General features: G+C 29.8%; 3 protein-coding genes across 6 annotated transcripts; 1 reads left to right on the forward strand and 2 right to left on the reverse strand.

Annotated features, from left to right (window-relative positions):
* Positions 1-5,112: 5,112 nt before the first annotated feature.
* LOC132928428 (translation initiation factor eIF-2B subunit delta) lies at positions 5,113-9,456 on the forward strand. 2 transcript variants are annotated; one of them, XM_060993078.1, is made up of 8 exons: positions 5,113-5,444; positions 7,479-7,590; positions 7,681-7,810; positions 7,870-7,984; positions 8,039-8,218; positions 8,459-8,586; positions 8,709-9,067; positions 9,147-9,456. In XM_060993078.1, exons 1-8 carry the CDS (start codon positions 5,238-5,240, stop codon positions 9,317-9,319), a joined length of 1,404 nt encoding a protein of 467 aa, XP_060849061.1. In that variant the 5' UTR covers positions 5,113-5,237; the 3' UTR covers positions 9,320-9,456. The 2 variants fall into 2 exon arrangements, with proteins under 2 accessions (XP_060849061.1, XP_060849060.1); XM_060993077.1 differs by having other exon boundaries at positions 7,479-7,586; positions 7,674-7,810.
* A 185-nt stretch (positions 9,457-9,641) lies between these two features.
* LOC132928429 (zinc finger protein 300-like) lies at positions 9,642-16,005 on the reverse strand. 3 transcript variants are annotated; one of them, XM_060993081.1, is made up of 6 exons: positions 15,803-16,005; positions 14,971-15,169; positions 14,589-14,873; positions 13,099-13,274; positions 12,746-13,018; positions 9,642-12,088 (listed from the first exon to the last, which is right to left on the reverse strand). In XM_060993081.1, the coding sequence occupies exons 2-6, from the start codon at positions 15,112-15,114 to the stop codon at positions 11,941-11,943; spliced, it is 1,026 nt and encodes a 341-aa protein (XP_060849064.1). In that variant the 5' UTR covers positions 15,115-15,169; positions 15,803-16,005; the 3' UTR covers positions 9,642-11,940. The 3 variants fall into 3 exon arrangements, with proteins under 3 accessions (XP_060849064.1, XP_060849062.1, XP_060849065.1); XM_060993079.1 differs by lacking the exon at positions 15,803-16,005 and adding an exon at positions 15,449-15,795; XM_060993082.1 differs by lacking the exon at positions 15,803-16,005 and adding an exon at positions 15,308-15,417.
* A 1,038-nt stretch (positions 16,006-17,043) lies between these two features.
* Positions 17,044-24,941, reverse strand: LOC132928930 (uncharacterized). The gene is made up of 2 exons (XM_060993878.1): positions 22,502-24,941; positions 17,044-17,171 (listed from the first exon to the last, which is right to left on the reverse strand). The coding sequence occupies exons 1-2, from the start codon at positions 24,939-24,941 to the stop codon at positions 17,044-17,046; spliced, it is 2,568 nt and encodes an 855-aa protein (XP_060849861.1).
* Positions 24,942-24,948: the final 7 nt, after the last annotated feature.

A 24,948-nucleotide genomic window follows, 5' to 3' on the forward strand; every position in this document is an offset into this window, starting at 1 on the left:
GATGCAATTACCTCTGTCTGTAGATATTGTGTCTGAAGACACCTATCATAATAGAAAAAAATCATACATTTCGTTTATTGTGGTTTCTTGTAACAAATAGTACCTAGTCACTAGTCAATGCTTTAGTTAATCAATTTACTTTTTAAACTTAAAATAAAATATATTCATTTTTATGAAAAATCCGCTACCCGGATGATGTAATCGATGTAGACGCATATTTTATTAATTTATATATATAAATTATATAATATTGAACTTCAAACAGTCATAATATAAGTTTCCAGTGAGCATTTTATTTTTGTTTTTGCATTAAAAAAACTAATGAGAATTCCTATAAAACATTTTAAAATTGTAGATATAAAAAGAAAATATTTATATGAATACTAATGAAACAAATAATTTGAACATTTAAAATTTTTTAAAAATTTGTAATAATAAAAAAATAAAGAACATTGTTTATATATATATATATATATTTTTAAATATTTTTAAAATAATAACATAAATAAGAAATACTCTCATAAAAAATTAGTTAAGACTTTAAGTTATCGCTGTATAAGTTTATTTGTTTTTAAACTATGTATAGTATTATAGTCTATAACACAATATAAAAATCGTTTTACAAGAAATAGTTTTTTTTGGGGATGAAAAATTAATACTCAATAAGTCATAAAATATTGAACTTCAGTCGTAAAAAATAATGTGACTTTCCAGTAAACCTTTTATATTTGTTATATTTAAAAGAACTAATGAGAATTACTATATCAAATTTGTATATAAAAAGACAATATTATATATATAAATATCTGATGAAAAAATAATTTGAAAATTGTATAGATTTAGACTAAATTTGTCAAAATTTTGATTTTAAACGATTATAAAAATATAATATCGTGACTATACATTTTTTATTGCAGTAATTTAGTGACTGGTGAGGAACACTGAATTAAATTTTAAATCATATTTGCTATCAATAATTTTTATCGGCTTAAAAAAAAAAATTTAATTATTTTAAATTGTTAAAATGTTTTTATAATTATACAATGTATAGGAAATCATAATGTAGACAGTTGGTAAAATTTTCAACATTATATGATTAGCATTTTTGAATTAAAACTTAGTAAATGTATTAATTTTGTCGAAATTTTACAAGTATATTATAGCGTAATGATTCCAGTTTTTCCGATATTATGACAAGGTCTGAAATTTTTTATTTTATTTTACTATTAACCACCCAAAGCACTAAATATATCATATTTGCTACAAGAATTCATAACAGATAGAAAATTTTAAAATCAATATACATTCATTGTGCTACGTCCAGGATCCAAGGTATAATTGACGAATTTATTTTATTCTTGGCTATTTTTTAATTTTAACCTTTTAGAACTCTCATGCCATATTCACAAATTAAAAACAGTTTGCGGACCAGACAAAAATAAAAATTTTATATACTTAAATAATTTACTATGAAAAAAAATATTATCTAGAACTTTAAAATAATAAAATATTAAAAAAAAAAATTCATCGTTTAAGAATTTAAAACGGGTCGTATACAATAACCCGCCGGTTGCCGGCTATCGGAAATAAAATATAGGTCTAAGTAATCGGGGTGGCAGTTTGTACAAGTCAATAAATATTTATTTAAAGTATAAAAACTAAATTTATTACTACCCTAAAATTATAGGAAAATTAACCTACGTAAGTATCCTTCGACGCTTTTCGACGAAATCAAGCTGTGCCGTATTAAAGTTCAAACGTGCACATCAGCCACCGAAGAAACAGCTAGCTCTTATTTCTTCATTCGTCTTCATTACGCTTCAGAATGAAATTATTGAAATTTTTTATGAAAATGAGAGCACTTGTCATGTACTGAAGGCTGTTGTTTGACGACTGTTCAATAAAATATTAGAATGGTTAATCGTCTCCTACAAATGACGACGATTGATGTTTGCCATGGATGACAAATATTATGATAATATGATAGATCATATGTTTTTTTTATAGAACTCTTTGTGATATTATAGGATTCATTTTTATATTTCAGCTGTCTTGCATACGAAACTTTTGGTATCTAATTAATTTCATACGTAAAACCATAATAATTGTATATCCTGAATTTTTTTTTAAATTATAATTTTATTATTTCAATAGTTGTTTGGTAAAATTTCTCACCAACAAATAAGACCATCTTCGACCAGCATAATTTTACATTGTACACAATGTATTAATGCATTATACATTGAAAATTGAATTCAAATTGTACAAATTCGTTATAGTGACATACATAACCTAGTCTACATGTAGTATTGTAGTCACCTACTATAGTAGCTATACAGCAGTTTACGGGTTGGCTGTACTAAATGATTAATAATTTTAAAAATATTTAAAAGTTGAATCATTCAATTAATATTACATTATTACATACTAAATAGTTAATAGATTATGATCTACGTATAATAAAGAAGGACTTACAAAATCAACAAAATTAATTTCTAAATACAAGTAGTTATATACATTCGACTCGTTATATACACATGTGACTATATCATTCCCGTTTCGGTACCGTCCTGTTTAGGAATAATACATATACCTACTCATACTATTTATATAGGTTCTAATGTTAATATGTTCAGATAATTTGCGATATTAATATATATATATAATAAATGCATCTATTTATGGTATTATGCTATTGTTATATATTATCCTATAAGTGTATATAGTCAAAATATTTTGAAAATTATTATATGTATAAGAAATGCAAACATTAACATTTGTTGAAATTTTCAAATAACTACAATTATTCGTTTTTAAATTAAAAAAAAACAAAAATCGGTTAAGCAGAAATAGTTTTCACAGAAATATGAAATGAATATCTAATAATGTCAGAAAAATTCAAAATTCAGACAATTATAAAAAAATATTAATGCGTCTTTTCAGAAAACTTTTTATTTTTGTTAGGGATAAAAAAAACTTATATTAATCAAGTACTCGGCCAGTTAAAAATGAAAAATGCTATTTATACAATTAATATAAATTATTATATAAAATGGGTCTGGTAATATACTATGACGATTATGTATTTTTGATCTCACGTATTTTATGCATCGCGCGTTCGGTAATAAAATATGCATACGTATACGTCACCCGGCGTGTAGCAGATTGTCCGGTGCAATAAGTATGTATTTATTTTATGTCTAAAAAAGTAAATTAAAGCTCTAAAATTATAGAAAATCAAACTCACGTAAACATCGATTTTTTTTGTGAAACTTAGTTGTGTCATATTTAATGTTCATACGTTCAGTAACCACATCGCCGACCCAGGAACACCTTTCCTCATCCGTCTTTACCACGTTTCGAATTGAAGATATTGAAATATTTCATAAAAATAAGCTGAACAGAACGGCATATGCGTGTAAAATATTATATATATTAAAATACGGTTTAATGATTTGTACGTCAATTTTTTTCTCCGTTAAAATTATTACAACCGTCAATCGTGTCTCCGACGAATAGCGAAGATTGATGATTACCATAGATGATAGATTAATATGATAGATCCATATCCATAGATTATATACTGTATTATTATGTTGTAATATTATTATTAGCCAGACATTTAAATTTATTCGGGAGTCTGCCGTTCGAGAGACTCAATTGTGTACTTATACAAATTTTATATGCAAGGCGGATGGCGGGGTAGATTGTATAGATGTTGTTCAGGACATTGAGACTAGACTCTTTCAAAGTTTCTGCCATTGGCATCGCATAAATTAGTAATTAGTTGTTGTTATCGATATTTTTCGCCCGTATAATTATTGAATGACACCCGTCTTCTCAATATTAATGTAAAAATATTATAATATTATCAATAATCAATATTAATATCGAAAACCATCATAATTATTTTCCAAATAGACAAAAATATTAAATTATAGGTACTACAATTTTCTTCGAACTTTTTTATTGCTTTACTACCTTTTTTTATGGTGAGTTCGCCATTTCAAAGACCCCTGACGAGCCGCCACTGCAGGTGTTAATAAATTTATGGCATAAACAGCTTAAAACTAATCTATATAATATTTTGAATACTTCTCTGTTAGTGTTAATAATAATACACGAATTGGTGTCTTTAAAAAATATTTTTGTTATAACTTAAAACAAAATAGATAATTATACCTATATAATCGTTATTTTACGTTAAAATATACAGTTTTGTCAATATTCAAATTTGTTATATGTACTAACAGTAGCGCCGAACACGGGTATGAACTGGGGAAAATTCCCCAGAAATATTTATGGGTGGGTGGGCGATAATCAAAAATAGTTTGTTATGCAGTACCTATCTTATATGTATATAGTTAGAAATAATATACTACCATTCGAACGTAACTAACTAAACATTTTTTTAGTAGGTTGGTCGTTACACCAGCATTTTTTCCCCTAACATGAAATGATAGATCGGCGCCACTGGACTTATGATTAACCTCTGAGACTGGGAGTGAGAATATGAATAAAGTTAAAACTTTTAATATAAAAAAAACATAAGATGGTGACCAGACATGAGTTATGGCTATTTTAACTGAGATGTGAAATGTTCAGTAACTTCAGTTACTACATTTTAATTTTATATTAGATGTATAAACGAAAACTAACATTATGAAAGCTTTATTTATGAAATAATTTATGCGTGTATTATTAAAACATTTGGTTATAATAGAAAATATTTTTTAATTGTCTATTAAAGAAAAAGTATATGGATTATGCTAGATAACAACTTTTATACTAGTGCTACTACGATATAATAACGTAAAAGCATTTAAATACATTGATAATTAAAAATTAATAATACTAATTACAAAATTAATTAATTTGTAAAATCCTTATGATTATTTGAATCCCCCATCAATTGGATCCTCTTGCGTCAGTTAGTCACCAGGATCTAGCTGTGGAGGGATCTATGTGACCGTTCACCCATTTGTACTACTCGTACTGAACAATAATAAAAAAAAATTACCCAAAGAAATTTAAAGTATAGGTACACATATTCTCTTTGAAACACGCCATGGACGTTATCATATTTTAAGATATTAGACTAGATAATAATATCTTTCGACTTGTTAATTTTTCAAACAAATTCGACTCGTCCACTCCAGTACTCCACTGCCATTTTTGGAGTTGTAAGTTTCAACTTACATAATATTGTAAATGTACAAAAAAAAATTGAATTAGTTATGATGGATAAACCGCCAATTGAGGAGAAAACTAGGGAAGAGGTGGAGGCCGAGCGAAAAGCTAAACGAGCTGCGAAACAGGAACGGAAAAAAGCAGCGCTGGAAAAACAAAAAATCGACGGACTAGAAAATCAAAAAAAGTTGAAAGAGCCGTCTACAGAATCAACTATTGCTGTCGATTCCGCGAAAGTGCCAAAGCAAAAACCAGTGAGTAAAATTCACTATAAATTGTGAATCATACTTAATGACTTGTGATCAACTTATAGAAAGTTGTCCTCAATACAATCTACTATATTTTTAATGAATAATCTACTTACAGATTAGTATAGGTAGATTAATTGCAAAATAATTTACGTGTGGGCGGGGTAGAAGTAACACAAAACTAATTTCCACTCAGCTATAAATTTCCAATGGAAAAAAGATGGTAGATTTGTACAATTGTACATACCTATTACTGAGAAAATGGTTTTTTGGGCTGAAATTGCTAGAGTTCAACAAATAATGAGATAAAATTATGGAAATAATTCAGCTGCAGGATTGCAATAATAAGTCTATTTATGGTTACATTCATTAACTAATATCGAACGCTATGCTTTAAACTTATTATTATTTTATGAAATAAATATTCCACTTTAAATTATGTACCAATCCACCATAATATTTTATTAATATTAGAAGACAATTAAAATAAAATAGACATATTAAATTAGTTTAAAAAAATATATGACAATATTATAATAAATAATTACATAAATTAAAAAGTTTTTTTTTTCAAGTGAATAAGTGATGTTTTGATGTGGAATGTGGAATATTGATTTCCTGAATAAGTAATCAGTAATTTTTTTTGTTCTAAAATATTAAAATAATAATAAATACTTAATAAATTATTAACCCTAATTGCACGAAAAGAAAGAAAGAAAGAAGGTAAATTAATATTAAGTGTGTATCACGCATTTCAACGTTTTCCATACATATATTTTGACGATTTTGTATTGTTAAATTTTCAAACAATTAATCTACACATGAAAATTCCAAAAATAAGTTTTTATTTATTTTTAATATTACTAATATTAAAAATGCATTAATATTTAACTATTCAACATATAAAATAATGAATTATATTTGTTTTCTAAATTCATAGATTTACTACATCATTATGCAAAATTGGAATATAAATAACAATCTTGATTGTAGAAAGTGATTTTTAAAATACAATAATTTTCTTTTTTTTTATCCATTTCATTGTTTCCAAAATTATGAATTCAATGTACCCAGCCTTAAATCTTAATAGTATTATATCTTAATCAAAGGCAGATTACCCATTAGGCACTATAGCTACCCAGGGCAGAACATTTTGTAGATTTTTATTTAATAATAAATATCAAATGTTCAAAAAAAAATTGGAAAATTAATTATTTTATATTTATGAATAATAATTTATAATTTGCATATTTTTTTATACTATATATTTTTGTATATCTTATATGGTATATGGTAGACCGTAGACCTATTTATTTTGGTTCATTATAATTTAGTCATTATAAATATAGAAAACAGTTTTTGATAATACTATTACTATATTTAACATGTTGGTAAAAAACAGCATGGCAATTCTAACAAATGAGTTAAGTCTTCTTGTTTCATTATCATATGAAGATATTATAAAATCATTTGCAAATAAAAAAGCAAGACTTCGGCTTTTAAAGTTAAAATAGTTAAGTTTAGATGTAGTATAGATTAGTTAAGATATTAAAGTTAAACATCTGTTTTGTACGCCTTATAATTTGTATTATAAGAATAAAGTTTTTTATTATAAAAAATATTGTAAATTGTAGTGTTTTACTTAATGTTCCTAACAATGATTATAGTTATGTTTTATAATTAATTAAATGATCATTGTAGGTATTTATTAAAATTCAGTGGAAACCATTGACATTTTTCAAAGTAGGATAAATAAAATAATCAAAATAAAAGCAGTCTAAAAATTCAAATGGATGTCTACTACTATTGTCTTTATATATAATATTTAGAGTAAGTATTTTGGAGGGGGTATTGTAACTAGTTCATCACCTATTAAAGGGGCGACAAATGTTTAGTGCCTATAGCCGTAAAAAAAAAGATAATCTGCCTCTGATCTTATTGGTAATAATTTAAAATAACTTTTTAACTCTTACCCATATTGTTTATTATAATTCATATGAAACTCAAATAATCAAAATATTCATACTACATCTATTTCAGGATGTTCCCAAGACAGCACAAAAGAAACAGTCAACTCAAAAAATTGAAACAACTAAAAAAGTAATAAACATTAAAAATAACAAAAATAAAGAAAATATTGTTAAAAACGTGAGTTTATAAAATAATGTTGTTGTTACTCATAAATATTATCTGACTTAATAAATTAAAATAATTTTTGATTTATTCTTTCCTTAGGTAGAAGAAGAAGTAAAACCTACAGTAAAAACAGTGAATTTAGTTAAGAAATCTACAGGGCCAGTTATACACAAAGTTAAACTTTTCAATCATCTTTATATTGACTCAATATCTTTGTTGACAGAAAATAAATTAAAGTAAACTAATAATCTCAAATATGTATTTAAAAGTTAGCCTAATATTTATATTTATCTAGAATAAATTCTGGTAAAGTACATCCATCTTTTATAAAACTTGGAGTTCAAATGCGAACTTCTGTTGTAGCAGGATCGAATGCCCGATGTCTTGCCTTCTTATATGCACTCAAACAAGTATGTAAAATGTAGAGATTGAAATATTTTCCATTTTTAAAATCCTTGTTATAGACTATTTCAGATTTTGTGACACCAGAACACAAAAATTTTGCACGATCTTTTGAGGAACATCTTGGACCAGCCATTGATCACTTAATGGCATGTCGACCATTTTCAGTATCTATGAATAATGCACACAAATCTATCATGTGGCATGTAAAAAGATTGCCACACAATATTTCTGATGGTCATGTGTGTAAATTTCTAATGTGTTAACTATACTCTATTCATGTTAAAAAGACAACCAGGTGGCAACAAGTATTCATTAGGTGGTGTTGTCAGCTATATTCATACACATGCTGTGTAGAATGTAGATAAGTTTTGCCCTTGCGCACAAGTGACCATCAAGTTGTCTTCTTAACTTGAAAAGAGTATAATAGGTAGTAGTTTATTGAAACTATATATCAACATTTTTTTATTATTTTTTTGCAGGCTAAAGAAACATTAGAAACTGTTATAAATAATTACATTTATGTCCAGATACATATGGCTGGTAAGGCAATTTGTATTGCAGCTCAAAATAAGATTGCAAAAGGAGATGTTATACTTACTTATGGATAGTAAGTACAATTTAAAATATAAAATATTTAATATAATAACTATTACCTTTAAAATAAAATATGTTTGATACTACTTGCTGTAAAAGTTAAATAAAACACTAATTATTTTGATTATTTTTTAGTTCTTCTTTAATCGAACGGATACTAACAAGCGCCCATTCAAATAACAAACAATTCAGTGTGATCGTGGTTGACTCAGCTCCATGGTATGAAGGCCGTCAACTTCTCCATCGTCTAGTGCGTAACAACATTCAGTGCACATATGTACTTCTCTCAGCAACCAGTTTTATCATGACCAGAGCAACAAAAGTGCTGCTTGGTGCACATGCTTTGTTGGCCAATGGTTATGTTATGGGTCGAGCGGGCAGTTCTCAGATAGCTTTGGTAGCTAAACATTTTAATGTACCTGTATTGGTATGTTGTGAAACATATAAATTTACAGAACGCGTGCAAACCGACTCAATAGTTTTCAATGAACTAGGTATGTTCTCTAAACATAAGTTAAAGTATTACATTTAACTTAATAATTGATTTTTATTTTAATAAAATTAATATTTAAGGTAATGAAAATGACGTCATGCCCAAAGAACAATGGTTGAACAATCGTTATTTAACTCCATTAGGTCTTAGGTACGATGTAACCACTTCAGATCTTATAACAGCCGTGGTCACAGAAATCGCTATATTACCATGTACCAGTGTTCCAGTAGTTTTGAGAGTTCGACCAAACTGATGTAGGATGTGTAACAATTAAAATAAGTCTGACGTCCAATGTCCATCACGAACAGCAGCAAAAATAAATAAGAATATATTTTTTTTTCAATTTTATATTGATTTTTAATAAGATAATATAATTTGTTTTCTGTTGTACATTGTTCAGTGTAAACATTTTTTTTTTTGACATACGAATGTCAGTCAAAAGTTTACTGCCGCCCGCCCATACACTATTTAACTTAAAATATGTAAAAAGCTAAATTGTGTGGTTAATTAACAGTAAACAAACGTTGGGTAACAATGTTTGTGATGGAACAATCTAATAATAATAATTCAATGTATATGAGTCACATAATAGTATATAATAATTAAAAAAAAAAGGGCAATTTTTACAAAAGTAAGAAATATTAGATTCAATTCTTAAACTAAAAATTATTGTATAATACAAGTTATTAAAACATAATTTAAATATTTGTTCATAATGTAGGCAAATTAATTTGTTGCCTTATTCACTACACACCGGCTCATTGGCAGCGGTATTACAAAAAAAAAAAAAATTATCATAATTATAACGCGCCATCAATGTGCCAAAAATATGCTCGACTTATTTATTTATTTTTTTTTTTATAGATTTTAGTACGCTGTATGCAGACTTTAAAAGACTCAACTTAGTCAAAAACTGATTTATACATACATCCTTTGAAATAAAAATCAATAAATCAACTCTGAGGAACTAAGATAACCCGGTACTATGTACTTGTTAAACATTTCGTACGAAAAATATTTATTATACAGAACAAAATTCACATTCTTAATTACGATGTTAATAAAAATCCAGACAAATAGGACTAATTAAAAATTATGATATGAAAAACAACGAAAATATATTTATAATAATTTTAGGTTAAGTTTTTTTTTTTTTTTTTTACTTTATACACATACACCTGACATAATTTATACAGTAGTTTAACATTAACTTAATGAAATAATATAACACATTTCGACAGTTTCTGGTTAATAAATTACGTTGTCACCCTAAGATATACATCAAGATTAGAGAAAAATACCTTATAAGAATATACATTACATTAATTTAGGGTTAGTAAATCTTTAACAACGATTTGCTGCAAATGTACAAATATTGACAAATTCTTTCTTGCCCTATTGCTCTGGCAATTAAATTCACAAACGATATAATAATTTATGAAAGAGTAAAACAACAGTTCTAGTCTGTAACTCTAGGTCTATATATAATAATATATTTGTATAAATATAATGGTTTATACATATGTATAAAAAAAATCGCACACAAGCCTATTTGTCAAATAATGTATACATTTAGACAGTAAAATAATAGTAAATATTGCATAAAATTTACAAAGCCATTTATATGAAACGGTTTTAACCGCTTTGTGCATACTTAAACGCACTCATACTTTTTTTTAATAACTACACAATGTTTACATTACTATTATACACAATTCCTACATTCTTGACGTATTGTTACCAATAAATTTATATATGGATACTACTAACAATTAAGAAATAATAATTATCTTTAAAATAATTAATTTTACCAGGAACCTAGAAAACATTTATACTTAAAATAATAAAATAAATAATTCTTTTTTTTTAAATTGTTTGTGTTCTTTACTAATTCTTATATGAAATTACTAGGAAAAAATTAAACTTTAAACATATAAAAATATACCTAATCTGAGTTGAGTTTGTTCAAAGTAAATAGTAATTATAAATAATAATTATTGATCTAGGCCACTAATTCTGTGCGAAATGAGTAACTTTCTCATAATTAATCCAACAAAATAAATATAAAAATATATTAAAAAAAAAAAAGAAACTTAGCTAAAAAAATGATTACAATTAAGTATAAATTAATTTGGTAGTTAAACTTTTTAAATGTTTTCTTATTATTATGAATAGTTATGGCATAATTTTGTACAGAAAATGCCTTTTATAAGGCAACGGCAAGAACAGATAGGAATATAGTGTTTTTTTAATAAACCGACCCCGGTATCATAAAATTAAATGAAATTTCATCACTAAAAAAACTTTGGGATTACAAAAAAATGAATAATAAAATATAATATATATATAAATTGACAGTACCTATTCAACCTTTTCATAAGTCAATGCCTACATTATTTAAGACTAGGCAAAAACATTTTACAAGAATGACATCATCATTTTGGATCAAGTGTTTTATATATTGTATATTATAATGTATTATAAACGACAATTAATTATTTTTATTTAAACAAAATTCATTTTTATAGTTTTCTTTTTTTGGAATCTTAGTATAAACTGAATAATTACTAGATATTTTAAGTATGAGCAAATAAATATGCCATATCAAAAAATAATTGTTAAATTATAATTAAATATGCAAATACCATACAATGTATACACAAATTATTTAATGAAACAAAATTTAATTTTAGATTTCATTAAATAAATTTGTTGGGTCAAATATCATAAAATAATGATGATGTCACTTATAACTATCATGTTTGGTAAAGATGTTTTATAGTAACCCTAATATATATTACCTAATAAAACAAGACTATTAACACTTTTTAACTCTTTAGAAGTACCTACTTATTAAACATAGAAGAAATAGGTTTAGGCTCGCGTATTTTGTGGTGGGCCCAACATCATGGGTGTTAGGTGGGTTAATGGTGGTGGACCATCTGCATTATGCGGTGGAGGCCCCAAGAAGCGAGGGCCATTCTTGGTAGTTGGCAATATGCTGATTTCACGAGGATCAAATCTAAAAATGTTTTAAATTATTATACAATGTTTATTAATGAATATAACAATAAAAGTTTATTACTCTATCATTTTTTGAGAACAATTCAATACACCAATAAATTTTTTATAATTTAACTGTAATAATAATTAGCTAATGTAAAATGTAGTTATTATAACTGTATTTTAACAATTTAATACACAACAGATAGTTATTTAAACTTAAATCTATCTTTGCATATTATTGACAATATTAGCCTAAATAATTTATTTAGATTATTAATTTAATGAAACATTTTACAAAAAGTATCATTAAAATTGTAATCTTAAATCTAGTGAATTTTTAATTTGCCAATTACATCCCATTCAATACATTTAAAAAAACAATTAAGTTAAAACAAACTTCTGTGAAATTCAAATTAATATTTTTTTACTACTAGTCCAATAAAAACAATAATTTAAGTCATAATTTCTTATTGAAAAAAAAATTTACTTAGTTGTTTTTATATATTTTTATAATTTATATTTAGCTTATTATATATATATATTATACTCAATTTTTAATAACTATAAAAATATTTTATTAAATTTATTTGTAATTTAGATTTACCTATAAAACGAATGAGTAATCATAGCTTTTGTTCTAATAACTTTGTATAGTTATGAATTATCATAATACCTTATGCTAGAATAGTTGGTGTCTGATTGCATATAGGAACTGTGTACTGGCTCGTGGTCAGTAGCTGCTGCTGCTGCAGCAACATTGAATCGGTGGACTTTATTGATGTGTCTGACTAAAAAGCATCCTTTTACAAAGGCTTTACCACAAAATTGACAACAATGTGCTGGTCCCAAGTCATGAGATCTAAGGTGTGTTACAAATTGGATCTTAGAGTTAAATGATAGCTGACATTGTTCACATACAAATGGTTTTTCTGTCATGTGACTCCATCTAATTATAAACATACAAATTATTAATAATTTATATTTAAAAATAAAATAAGAAACTGAAAATAATGATAAAAGTCATACTTATGAGAAATGACATAGCTTTTAACTGCAAATGTTTTCTTGCAGATGTCACATGAATAAGGACGCTCTCCAGTGTGCACTCTTTTATGAATGTTTAAGCTACTCTTTTGCGAAAACTTCTTTAGGCACAAATTACATTGATAAGGTCGTTCACCGGTATGAGTTCTCATATGAACCTAAAAAGTAATAGTCAGTAATTAAACTATATGAAGTAAAGATAAGTATATACTATTTATTTATTAACATAAATAATATACACTTAAAATACCATTTATATTTTATTTAAATATGTGCTAAAATGAATCATAAAATATAGAAGTTATACTGAGATTTAATATATTTTAAGTAATATTATAAGTGTGCAATCTATTACTAAGTTTTGGTATTGTGCAATAAACTATTATTTATGAATTACATTACTGTAGGATTATTATAAATATATATATTTTTTTATCACTATTCCAGTCCCTTTTCTCCATTTGGCAACCATATTGATTTAAAAATGTGCACCATATTCAACATTAATATTAATTTTTTTTCATTTAAAAATATTAGTTAATTACAAATAATTCATGCTAATCTATCCTTATTAAGTCAAATAAAAATAATATGTTTATAAAGGTACCCTAAAAAACATTTATAAAGGTTCTCAATAACCTCTAAAAAACCAAATAATAAATAATAAATATAGTGACTCTCATATAATGCAAGACACACACATGTTTAAATGTTTTATTCGTTGAAAATTTATGTATTTACTATATCAACGACTGTTATTGATTATTTTATCGATAAAATCTGTATAGCTGCTAATAGAATAATTGAAATAGTATAATTGTTTAAATTGTATACTTATTATAAAAGTTCAACAAAAACATCAACTTAATCTTTCATGCAAACAATAAAAATATATTTCTCCACGTATTGCAACATTTTATATTTATAATGTATAATTGTGAGTAATGTTTTTTTTTTTTTATTAAAATGCTAATTTTTTAATATAATTATTATTATATCACAACACCAATCATGTTACATAGATTGAAATGTCAGGTTGAGGACAATAATAAAACAGAGCAGAAGGTGCATAACAGAGATGGTAATGCTATGGTGGATATCTGGAGTGACTAAAGATAGAAATCATTAGAAGTAGTGTAGAAATGGCACCAATTATAGAAAAATAATGAACAAGTTGAGGTGGATTGGTCATGTTATAAGGAGAGGTGACCTATAGACAGTAAAAGTAGCTATGAAAATTAATGTAGAAGAAAAGAAAGGGAGAGGAAGATCAAAAAAATATGGATAGATACAATACAGATTGACACAAGAATAGTTGGTATAAAAAGTGGGGGACAAAATCCTAGATGTGTAGGACAAGGGTAGCCGACCCCATATACTTGGGAGTGATGGGCAAAGAAAAGAAGATTAACAATCAAACGATGAACATCATTTAAGCCTCTTTATGAATATAGATATACCAATACACTTACTTCTAAATACGGTTTACGGCAAAAACAGGCTTCACATTGGGTACAACGGTAAGGTTTGTTGTTTGAATGTGATTTTAGATGTACATAATATGATGAAGTTGATGCTAGAACACGTCCACATATGCGACAAGCTTGAGGTTTAGATCGAGACACCGACGTGGATGAGGGTACAGGAGTACTGGAACTATGTTGTTCATCGCCATTGACTACAATGGACAAGGGTGGACTACCACAACTGCTGTTTTGGTCACTGATCACATTGTCAGCAACTAAACAAGGCCTTATCTGAAATCAGGAAAAGAAGCAGGACCGTTAGGACAGTTACGTTGACATTCTACGTGCGAGTATGGACATTCTGTTTGCCCGCAGTTCTTGCACCCACCTCGGAGTCGACTTTGATGTTCTGCTTGTGCAGTCCGAGCTGTTGCATGTACTTGACAGCGGCATCATGTTTACCCAGGTACTGTGGCTGTTGCTGCTGCAGTTCGTATTCGGTGGCCGAGAAATGCTGTTGCGTTTGCTGCATAATATCGTGTGTAGTGTGCACGACGTCTAGCTCATCGACATGGTCAATCAACGTCCTAAATGGGGGCAAAAAAAAAAAACGAAAACCGATAATGGCAATATATTATAATAGGTGCCTAAGTATTTTTATTGTTGTTATTATTATTATTATTATATAATAGGAGCGGACGCCAATAAAAATAGATCGAACGCACCGCACGGGGATCTATATGCAAACGCCGTATCAGCGATATGGTCGCGGCGTTCGAAAGTCGACGTCCGTCGAATGTCGAACCACCGCCATCGACGATGGCAACGACAAGCGATAATAAAATACGAAAACGTGCGGCACTCACCTGCTATGGTTGTCGTATACTGTTTATATACGTTAACAGCAGAGTCGGTTCGGTGGAAGCCCGTTAGATTGTAGGAATTAATCAACTACGCGCATTCTCTAAACGATTATTATAATATTATTAGTTAAATAGTGTTTAATTGTAATATCGGAGTAATTATTGTAACGACCAACAACAATAATAATAATAATAATAGTAATAATAATAATAATAATAATAATAAATCAAAATAACACGCGTAACAGACTTAATCGCGGTCTGCCGTCATAAAAAAATATTTATACCGTGATATACACGCATATACATATCATACATATGTAATAATAATATAATATAATATGTATATATACGCACGCATATGTGTATATATATCGCACTCGGAACGTTAACGTGATACGGGGTGTACAGGTATAAACATTATCGTAATAATATATGTTATAAACGTGAATATATGTGTACGGTGTGTACGTATAGGTAACTGAAGAAGAAAGGAATGCGGCGGCGGCGGCGGCGGCGGTGGTGGCGGCGGTGGCGGCGGCGGTATGGTACCTATGTAGTTTCCGATGGTTTCCGAACGGGGAAAACGAGAAGAAAAAAAGTGTATAATGTATAAATGTAGAAAGAGAAAGAGAAGAGAGAAAAAAAAGAAGCCAATCGGCGGCGCTGTCGGCCGTGTGGGCTCGGGTCCTCGCCGAAAGCGCCTCCAAACAGCGTCCGCGGAGCGCGGGGGACGTCGTGTACGTCTTGACGTCTATGGACGTTTCTGTCTTTCCGACATTATTCGACCGGTGGACAATGATACGATAACGATAATAATAATATTGTTTATAATAAATCGTACAATATCATAGCGACGCCGTCGTCGTTGTTGTTACGATATTATTAATATGATATGGCCGGTAGCATTAATTACTATATTTATAATTCCTATAATAATATTATTATTTATCGTTTTTCTCGACGCATTCCACAGGAGAGGGGCCGATTCGTATCGGTAATAATTTCGTCGGGAAATACGCGACTCCAGACTTCGGAAGTCTATATTATGCTCGAATTATACACGAGACTTTTACTAAATTTAATGTATGATCTGTCTATGATTCAATCGCCATAATGACTCCGCGGACTCGTTTTTGTTCGCATCGCATTCGTTAAAATGTTACAGAAAACACATTTAACGGCCGGACGGCGTCTGTAGCCAGGCTTGTCGTCGATTCGTGACAATTGTATTTTCAGTTTTCACTGTTACACTTATTTTTGTGTCCAAACAATACAAAAAAAATACAGTGGAAATTAAAAACGTTTGTACGCTCGCACGGAGACGCTTAATACCAGTTCCCGTTGTCAATCGCCTTGGAAGAAACAATTACCATGGAACGCGTTTATTATTTTTAAGGTTATAATGACGATAATGGAGCGATATTTAAATTTTTCATTTAAAAATGAGTGGTGTATTCTTCCGTTCGCTTTACTGGACTCATTTTCTCAATGTATTACAATTACTAATTAATACATCACAATTCATAACGGCATAAATTCACTTTAGTCACCACTCGTATTTATTTATTTTTTTTTAAACATGTATTTCGTCAAATTTAGAACGGTGGAGCAAAATAAAATCCGTGGAAATCATTCATTTTGAACGTATAACTTATAGCAGAGGTGGCCAGCAGGCCGACCGTTACATGAATTCGAGTAAGATATGTTTCATGTAAAAGTAAAACTATGAAATTAAACGTTTTTTATTACTTATTGACATTCTAAATAAAATAAATAAAAAAAGTTTAATACGCATGTACATAAAATGTATTTTTGTTAATTAAAAACTTTTTTTTTTTTTGGTCGATCACAAGTCTATTTAAGTTGGCCACCGACCACCCCTGACTTATACTATTTCTATGATCACGATTTTCCGTGTTTATGCTCTATACTTTAGTTGACCATATCTTTAATGAACTTTTTTTTTCGTAACTTACATATTTATAGTGCAATGTGTTGCTCGGACTTTGTTTCCAAGTTATGGTCATTTTATGTTTATCATTTATCTTATTAATATTATAAGTAGTCTGTACAAATTATTGAGAACACTGTCGATACAGCTATATCTGGAGTCGGTAATTTTAGTGAGGAACTACTCCGAGGTATTTTAACTAGCAATGTCACAAGCATTTGATAGGACCTCGAGAGCGTAAAGACTAGAGAACGACTACTTACTTGTCTGCTTCATTCGCTAAGTATGACAAAGTTACAATACATTCATTAAGTTACATGTCCCGCGTATACCCAAATATAATTTCAAAAATAGTTATTAAACCTTATTATTGTTCCATTGTCCTTAACTCGTTAAAATACATGTTCCAAACAAAAAATAAATAAAAAACTTTAATTAAATATGCAGTAAACTAGAACGTCGAACGCTTACTAAAAACAGTTAAAACACGGACAATTGGAAACTTTGAAAGGCTATAACTTCAAACCTAATGATTTATGCTGAATTTTTTTTATGCCATCGTTTTTAACTTGTTGAAATACATATTTTTCAAAAAAAAAAAAATAATATAAAATAAATACGCGCGGCAACTAAAATGAATTTGTTCCTTTTCTTAAACTATTAAATAAGCTAATTTTTCATGCAAACATATAATTAATCAATGGCGATATATTATGTGGCATGTTATAAAGGGTTCTATGTTTTGTCACCTCTTAATTTTTTTTAAAGGTGATAAATAGGTCCTTAATCGCTCTACTAGCTGTATTGTAATTTGTACTTTGTAGGTATGGTCGATATATGGTTTATCGCCTGTACCGCGGTGTATATGGTCATTGATTTAGTCATTGCAATGAGTATCATCAGTGTATATGAATTCATGATGAACCATTACGGAAACGTTCAATCTCCCTGTAGATAAATACTAAGTATATTTTTAAATATATTAATATTTCTAATAATAATAATTTATTTTAAAATATTAGTAATACAGTATAGGTTGAATTAATTTGGCCGATAATATACCTCAGAAGTTTCAAGTACACACAAATAATATTTTTAAATTTCAACAATAAAAAACAATCAACAAAGTAATTAAAAATTGTTATTATTTTTTTAATTGTCGCTTAAATTTTAACTTATCTATAAAAAAGAATTATATATGTAAAAATTTATAACTTATTTATTCTAGTACCTATGAACTTATACTTATAAGGAAAAAATAAAAAAATAAAAATAAATAATAAATAATTTCTAATAAATTTAATTTCTCATAAACCACTTCTGCACATGCCATGAAGAACTATTACCTTTATATTATTGAATAGTTCTTTTAATCAAGATTCAAGAATCAAGCCAACCAAGCCTTTTTTATGTAACCTCCGTCTATTGTTCTTGTTGTAAAAATGTGTTCTACAGATTATACAAACTATAATAAATGTGTCGAAAATATTTATAGACATATATATAATAACAATTTATGAGAAATCTTATATTTTAAACTTTTAAGCTTTTTATATATTTTCTTTAAAGAATAAAACAAACCAAAAATATAAAATATTTATAAATAGTTTAAACAGTATTAAAATTATTTTATTATGCATAGGAATTGTATGAATATTTGGGGAAAATTTAAAAACAATTCCTGTTTTTGATTTTTTTCGGTTGTTTTGAAAAATAATAGACATTTTTAATTTTGACCCCTCAAAAGTGTCAACTAGAACTAAATGCAATTTTCTATTTCTATCAAAAATCACCTATACAAAAAAAAAAAAAAATGTTTAATACATTTATTGAAAGGAACTTGTGTTTGCTTAGTTTTTAAAAATTATCCAGTGATTATACTTACGCTTATAATAATATTTTTATCCATAATTGACATAATTGCTTAGATGTAAGCGTCTAAAGTTATTAGAATCAAACGAATTCTAAATTATAGGTACCTACTAGTCTTTTATATATTTTTATTACGGTTTTTTAATAAAAGATTTATACCAAAATAAATTGATATAGATTTATTACTTAATACTCTATAGTCTATACTTTTGCACTTTTTACTTGTGCATTTCATTCGTAAATCTCATTCTAATTAAAAGTTTTAATTTTAAATAAAAAAAATAATAGTTGAGCTTATTAATTGCCTATATAATTATTCACACGGTGACTTTTCTGTCAAAGAGATTGTATACTGATAATATTAAGGAGTTTATTTTTTAATAATGAAAATACTTGAAAAGTTTAGAAAAAAATTTTAGTAGTCATGTCCATTATAAGGCAGATTGTTGAAATTAAATTTATGTATTTTGATCAAAAATAGTAAAAATATAATCTATTTATAAATAATTAAAATCATCAAGACATCAATATCAAGCTAAATTAAGTCGATAATGGTTTCAATAGGCATTGTTTCAATCGTTCCAGAAAATTTTCTTTCTAAATCATTAATAACAAATTTAAATATTCTAACTACTAAATAAGTATTATTTTTAGTTTCAATAACAAAAAAGGGGAATTCAACTCTGCTGTATAGTAGGATTTTTTGAGTTTAGATACTGCTTCATAGAATAGATCACTGCAGTCCACTGATTCAATGGGTGAAATAAGAAATATTTTAAAAACGATTTAGAGCGAAGGAGATATGTTTTGCTAAGTATTAAATATCATTATTTATATTAATGATTTTAAGAATTTTGAAAATTTCAAATGTCTAATTTTACTTACTCAATTAGTAGCTTCTACATATTTTTAAAATTTTATCATGAATAGTATTCCTAACTTAATTTTTGATAAGAATCTCTCTTACTCAAAAAATGTACTATAACGTGATTAAATATTCTCCCAAAAATCACCCTTAATGTTGAATTATTTAATCTAATTTAAGATGAAATTTAGGTGTCAACTAATCGTATGTACGATGATAATATAATATTATGTTGTTTTTTTGTCCTATACTATATAAATTCCTACTTAAACTAATAATGTTAGCTACAGTCTAAATTTTTTTATACCTTATACACGTTACACGATATAATACATAGTAGCCAGTAAGTACTTATATGCTATAATAATTAATAGCCAGTAGGTACCGCTTAAGATTTATAAGTACAAATAGTACAATGTATTAATAATATATAAATATTATATAAATTATAGTATAGTACTATGGCATTCGGCTTGCATAACTTGATTATTTTACCGATATTTTATTTGGGTTTCAATGATTGTACCACCAGGCTCCTACGTAAGGCGGTTAGCCTAGGATGGCAAGCTAATAAAAACCCAGATTGTATAATAAGCTATCGTACATGGAGTGGGTGACCAATATTATAACAAATAAACTATTAATTTATGTGCACCGTCGTGCTATAAAAATATATTGTAACACTCGTCATTAAAAATACACAGACACAATATTATAATAAAAATACGGGCGCCCAAATAAAATAAATAGAAAAATAATAGAATTGACAATCAATAATAAATAATAATAATGAACGTGATCGATATCACTGTTATCACGGATAGTATATAAACAAAATTAACGATACCAATAATCTGCTAATCTCCGCCGACGACTGATACCCTCGCAGTGTGACCACCAGACTTGCTGCGTTTAATTACTGGATCCGATATCACTCTATTTTAGGTGACAGGCGCCAGGTCATTGACACACTAATTTGCGAGATATTTTTATGACGTACTTCACGTACTCGTAATGGAGCAAGGGACGAGACGAAAATTAATGACGACGTCCCGCACAACGACACAATAATAATACCTTCTTAGACGATGCAGCGATCTTGCAATTAATAAATAAGTATTAATACGCGGTATCATGCATCAACGGCTCACACGGCCAAAATACGACTAAATGCGCCCACGCACAACGCACAACAGTGGCGATATCCCGCACGACAGGATATAAAAAAGAGGTATAATTAAAGAAACGGTCCGCAAATGTTTTTTAATAAAAACTACGTCAACGATACCGAATGACACAAAATGGCACAAAATGGCCCACAATGAAAAACCGCCGCACACGCGACAAAGGCGACGTCTCGTACGACGGTCGCGGAAGAACCGTACGAACTGTGTGTAGGTGGATGTCCACGGTTGTCTTATAGGCAAGAGAGGAGGGGACGACTGTTGAACTTGCCGAGCTTAATCTATACAAAGGTCGTCGAACTTAGTCTCGGAATAACGCGATATATAATAAGTATATTATATCTTGAACATCCTCCCCCCTTGGAAGACGTAGGGGCGGCTTCCAAATTGTAGTGTATAGAGATGGTGAAGCAAGTATCGATTGATCAAGGTGACTGTATGATAAGTTGATTGAAGAGATGACAATCCTATTTATACATAAGTGAAAAGTACATAATCCAAAAAATAAATAAATAAATAAATACATAAACAATATGTTGCCAAATATGACAAATCTATTCAATACAAATAAGGAAAAAATAAATAAAAATAAATTTAGTAAAATAATATAATAAATCATAATGTGAAATAAAAATTTTAATAAATATATTTAAATGGTCACCCATGTAACTCTGGCAAAGGGCGCATAGTTTAAAAAATAATAATAGTAAAAAATTACAAAAGGCAATAATAATACACAAATACAATTGTCATGATTTGTGATAAATTCATGAATAAATAAGTTATATACATTTTTTTTTTTTTTTTTTTTTTTTATTTTTTTTTTTTTTTTTTTATACACAAAAATGGTAATAATAAATAATTAGTAGTTTATATCAATATAAAACTCCGTACGCCCCTTACACAAGTTGCCATCCCAGTGGAGCCCGCAGTAATTTCATGGTTCGAGCAAATTTACACGTGGTGATACGATAGTAATAGACAGCTAGGTAGTAAATAAGACATGATGTATTGCAGTCTATAATGATATAATATTATATAAGGTGGTTATACATTTTAAGCGCTTGATAATTTTACAATTTTAACGACTGGGCGCTTGAAAGTTCCCGTTGCGGTACGCAAACGAACTACACGCACTACTCCGTCCGCCCCGGGAAACACCTCTTGGACTCGCGCCATACGCCATCGTAACGGGGGAACGTTAGGTTCTTTAACAATAACCATATCGTTGATAGAAATGTTGGGCACATCGGTCGTCCAACGATTCCGCATTTGGAGAGTATTTAAATATTCATTGCGCCAGCGGTGCCAGAAAGACTGTGCGCATTGATTTATCAATTTCCAGCGTTGAGCTAAAGGGAGCGCCGTATCAACTATATTCACTTCAGGGATCGAGAGTAGCGGGCGGCCTATTAAAAAATGCCCTGGGGTAAGACAATCGTATTCCGTCGGGTCGGACGAAAGTTGAACCAAAGGGCGAGAGTTTAAAATAGCCTCTATGCGGCACAACATTGTGCTCAATTCCTCAACGGAGAAAGTATGTTCTCCCATAATGCGTGTCATTAAACGTTTTGCCGAACGCACAGCCGCTTCCCATAACCCTCCGAAATGGGGTGCACCGGGGGGATTAAAATGCCAAGTGCAGTGGAAATGGGAAATGAGATGGTCCTTAAAACCGGAATTATTGACAAGCGTACGTAGTTGATTTGATGCCCCGACAAAGTTTGTACCACAATCGGTGTAAATGTCCGTAGGGAGTCCGCGACGTGCGACGAATCGTTGTAACGATGCTAAGAACGCATCCGTCGACAAATCAGACACATATTCAAGGTGTACAGCCTTTACCGTGAAGCATACAAATACGGCAATATATACCTTGAACTGACGGGCCTTGCGTAAACGGTGTTCAGTCATTACAATAGGACCGGCGAAGTCAATTCCGACACGCGAAAACGGATGACATTCGGACACCCGAGACGTAGGTAAGTCAGACATGATGGGTTGCGGATTAACTGACGCTAGGCGGACGCAAGTGACACATTTACAAAGGACAGACCTAATAAGCGTATTAAGTGATAGAATCCAGTAGGACTGGTTAATAAGAGATGTTAATATTCTCGGTCCACCGTGACCGGTAACTTCGTGCCAATGACGAATCAATAAAATGGATAAATGCGACGTCTTGCCTAGTAAGATTGGGTGTTTTTGTGTCTCCGGCACATCTGCATTTGACAGGCGGCCGCCAACACAAATGAGACCGCGTTGGTCTATGAACGGGCGGAGACGAGCTACAGGTCCAACGCTAATCGGACGGTTGTGTAACAGGTCGTGAAGTAGTTTACCTAACGTAACGCGTTGTGAGCATTTAGCGATGACCACGGCGGCGTGGTCCAATTCGACGCGAGTTAAAAATGGAGCTAAGATTATCTGACGACGCTTACAAATTTGAATAAAACGGTACACATAAGCTACAACACGTATCATACGAGGATATGAGGAAAAACGTGAGTACCATTCCGGTTCGGGGGGATCACTTGTCTTAGTCACTAACGTCGCTGGCGACACGGTTTTTAATTCCGGTAAATTGTTGAGATTGATGTCCTGACTTAACGCCGGCCCATCGAGCACATCACGATATAGAATTTCGGGCCCATACCAATATAATTTATGATGGACTAAGTCCGTAGGGAAAATGCCTCGCGACGCGCAATCTGCCGGGTTATTAAGCGACGATATATAATCCCAGTGACAGTCGGGTAGTAACGTTGTCACTTTGTGTATACGGTTTGAAACAAAAACCTTAAATTTTTCATGTGGTACCTTCAGCCAACTAAGTACAGTAGTCGAGTCTGACCATGCATATAAGTTAACTATTTTAACTTTGTTGTTTAACGCGGTCTTAATTCGAACCATCCACCGAGCGAGTAAGACCGCCGCACATAGTTCCAACCGTGGAATTGTCGACGCCTTGAGGGGAGCTGTTTTGGTTTTAGCACCTAACAATGACACTAATGGTGGTCCGGATTGGTTAGATAACCTTAAATAAACGACCGCAGAATAGCCCTTCTCGGACGCGTCACAGAAACCACATAGAACACCTTGTACGCCAAGCTGAGTACCAATGAAACGGGGAATAGTTACTTGTTGTAACACGGGGAGATCTGTAACGAACCTATTCCACACGTCGACTATTTCAGGGGGCAACGGGTCATCCCATGAAATACCAAGTTGCCATACTCGTTGCATTAATTGTTTTGCAAAAAATATCACGGGCGCTAATAGACCAAGCGGGTCGAATATGCGGGCAATTAGCGACAGCATACCCCGCTTAGTTGAAACTAAACGTTCAGGTTGAACAATATATAAAAATGTGTCATCGCGTTGTGACCACTGAAGCCCTAGTACCTTGGAACCGCTCCGAGTGTCATCGTCAAAAGACAACATCCCGCCGGCCCTATCTTCAGGGAGTACCCTATCTAACACCGCGACGGTATTGCTTGACCACTTTTTTAAGCTCATTCCTGCCCTTTGTAGTACGTTAATTAAATCGGTTTGGAGTGCGATTACTTCGTCTATTGTGTCTCCCCCAACGCAGATATCATCTACATAAGTGTTGAACATTAAAGCG

This window comes from Rhopalosiphum padi, chromosome 4, assembly GCF_020882245.1.
Source record: "Rhopalosiphum padi isolate XX-2018 chromosome 4, ASM2088224v1, whole genome shotgun sequence".
NCBI classification, from domain to species: domain Eukaryota; kingdom Metazoa; phylum Arthropoda; class Insecta; order Hemiptera; family Aphididae; genus Rhopalosiphum; species Rhopalosiphum padi.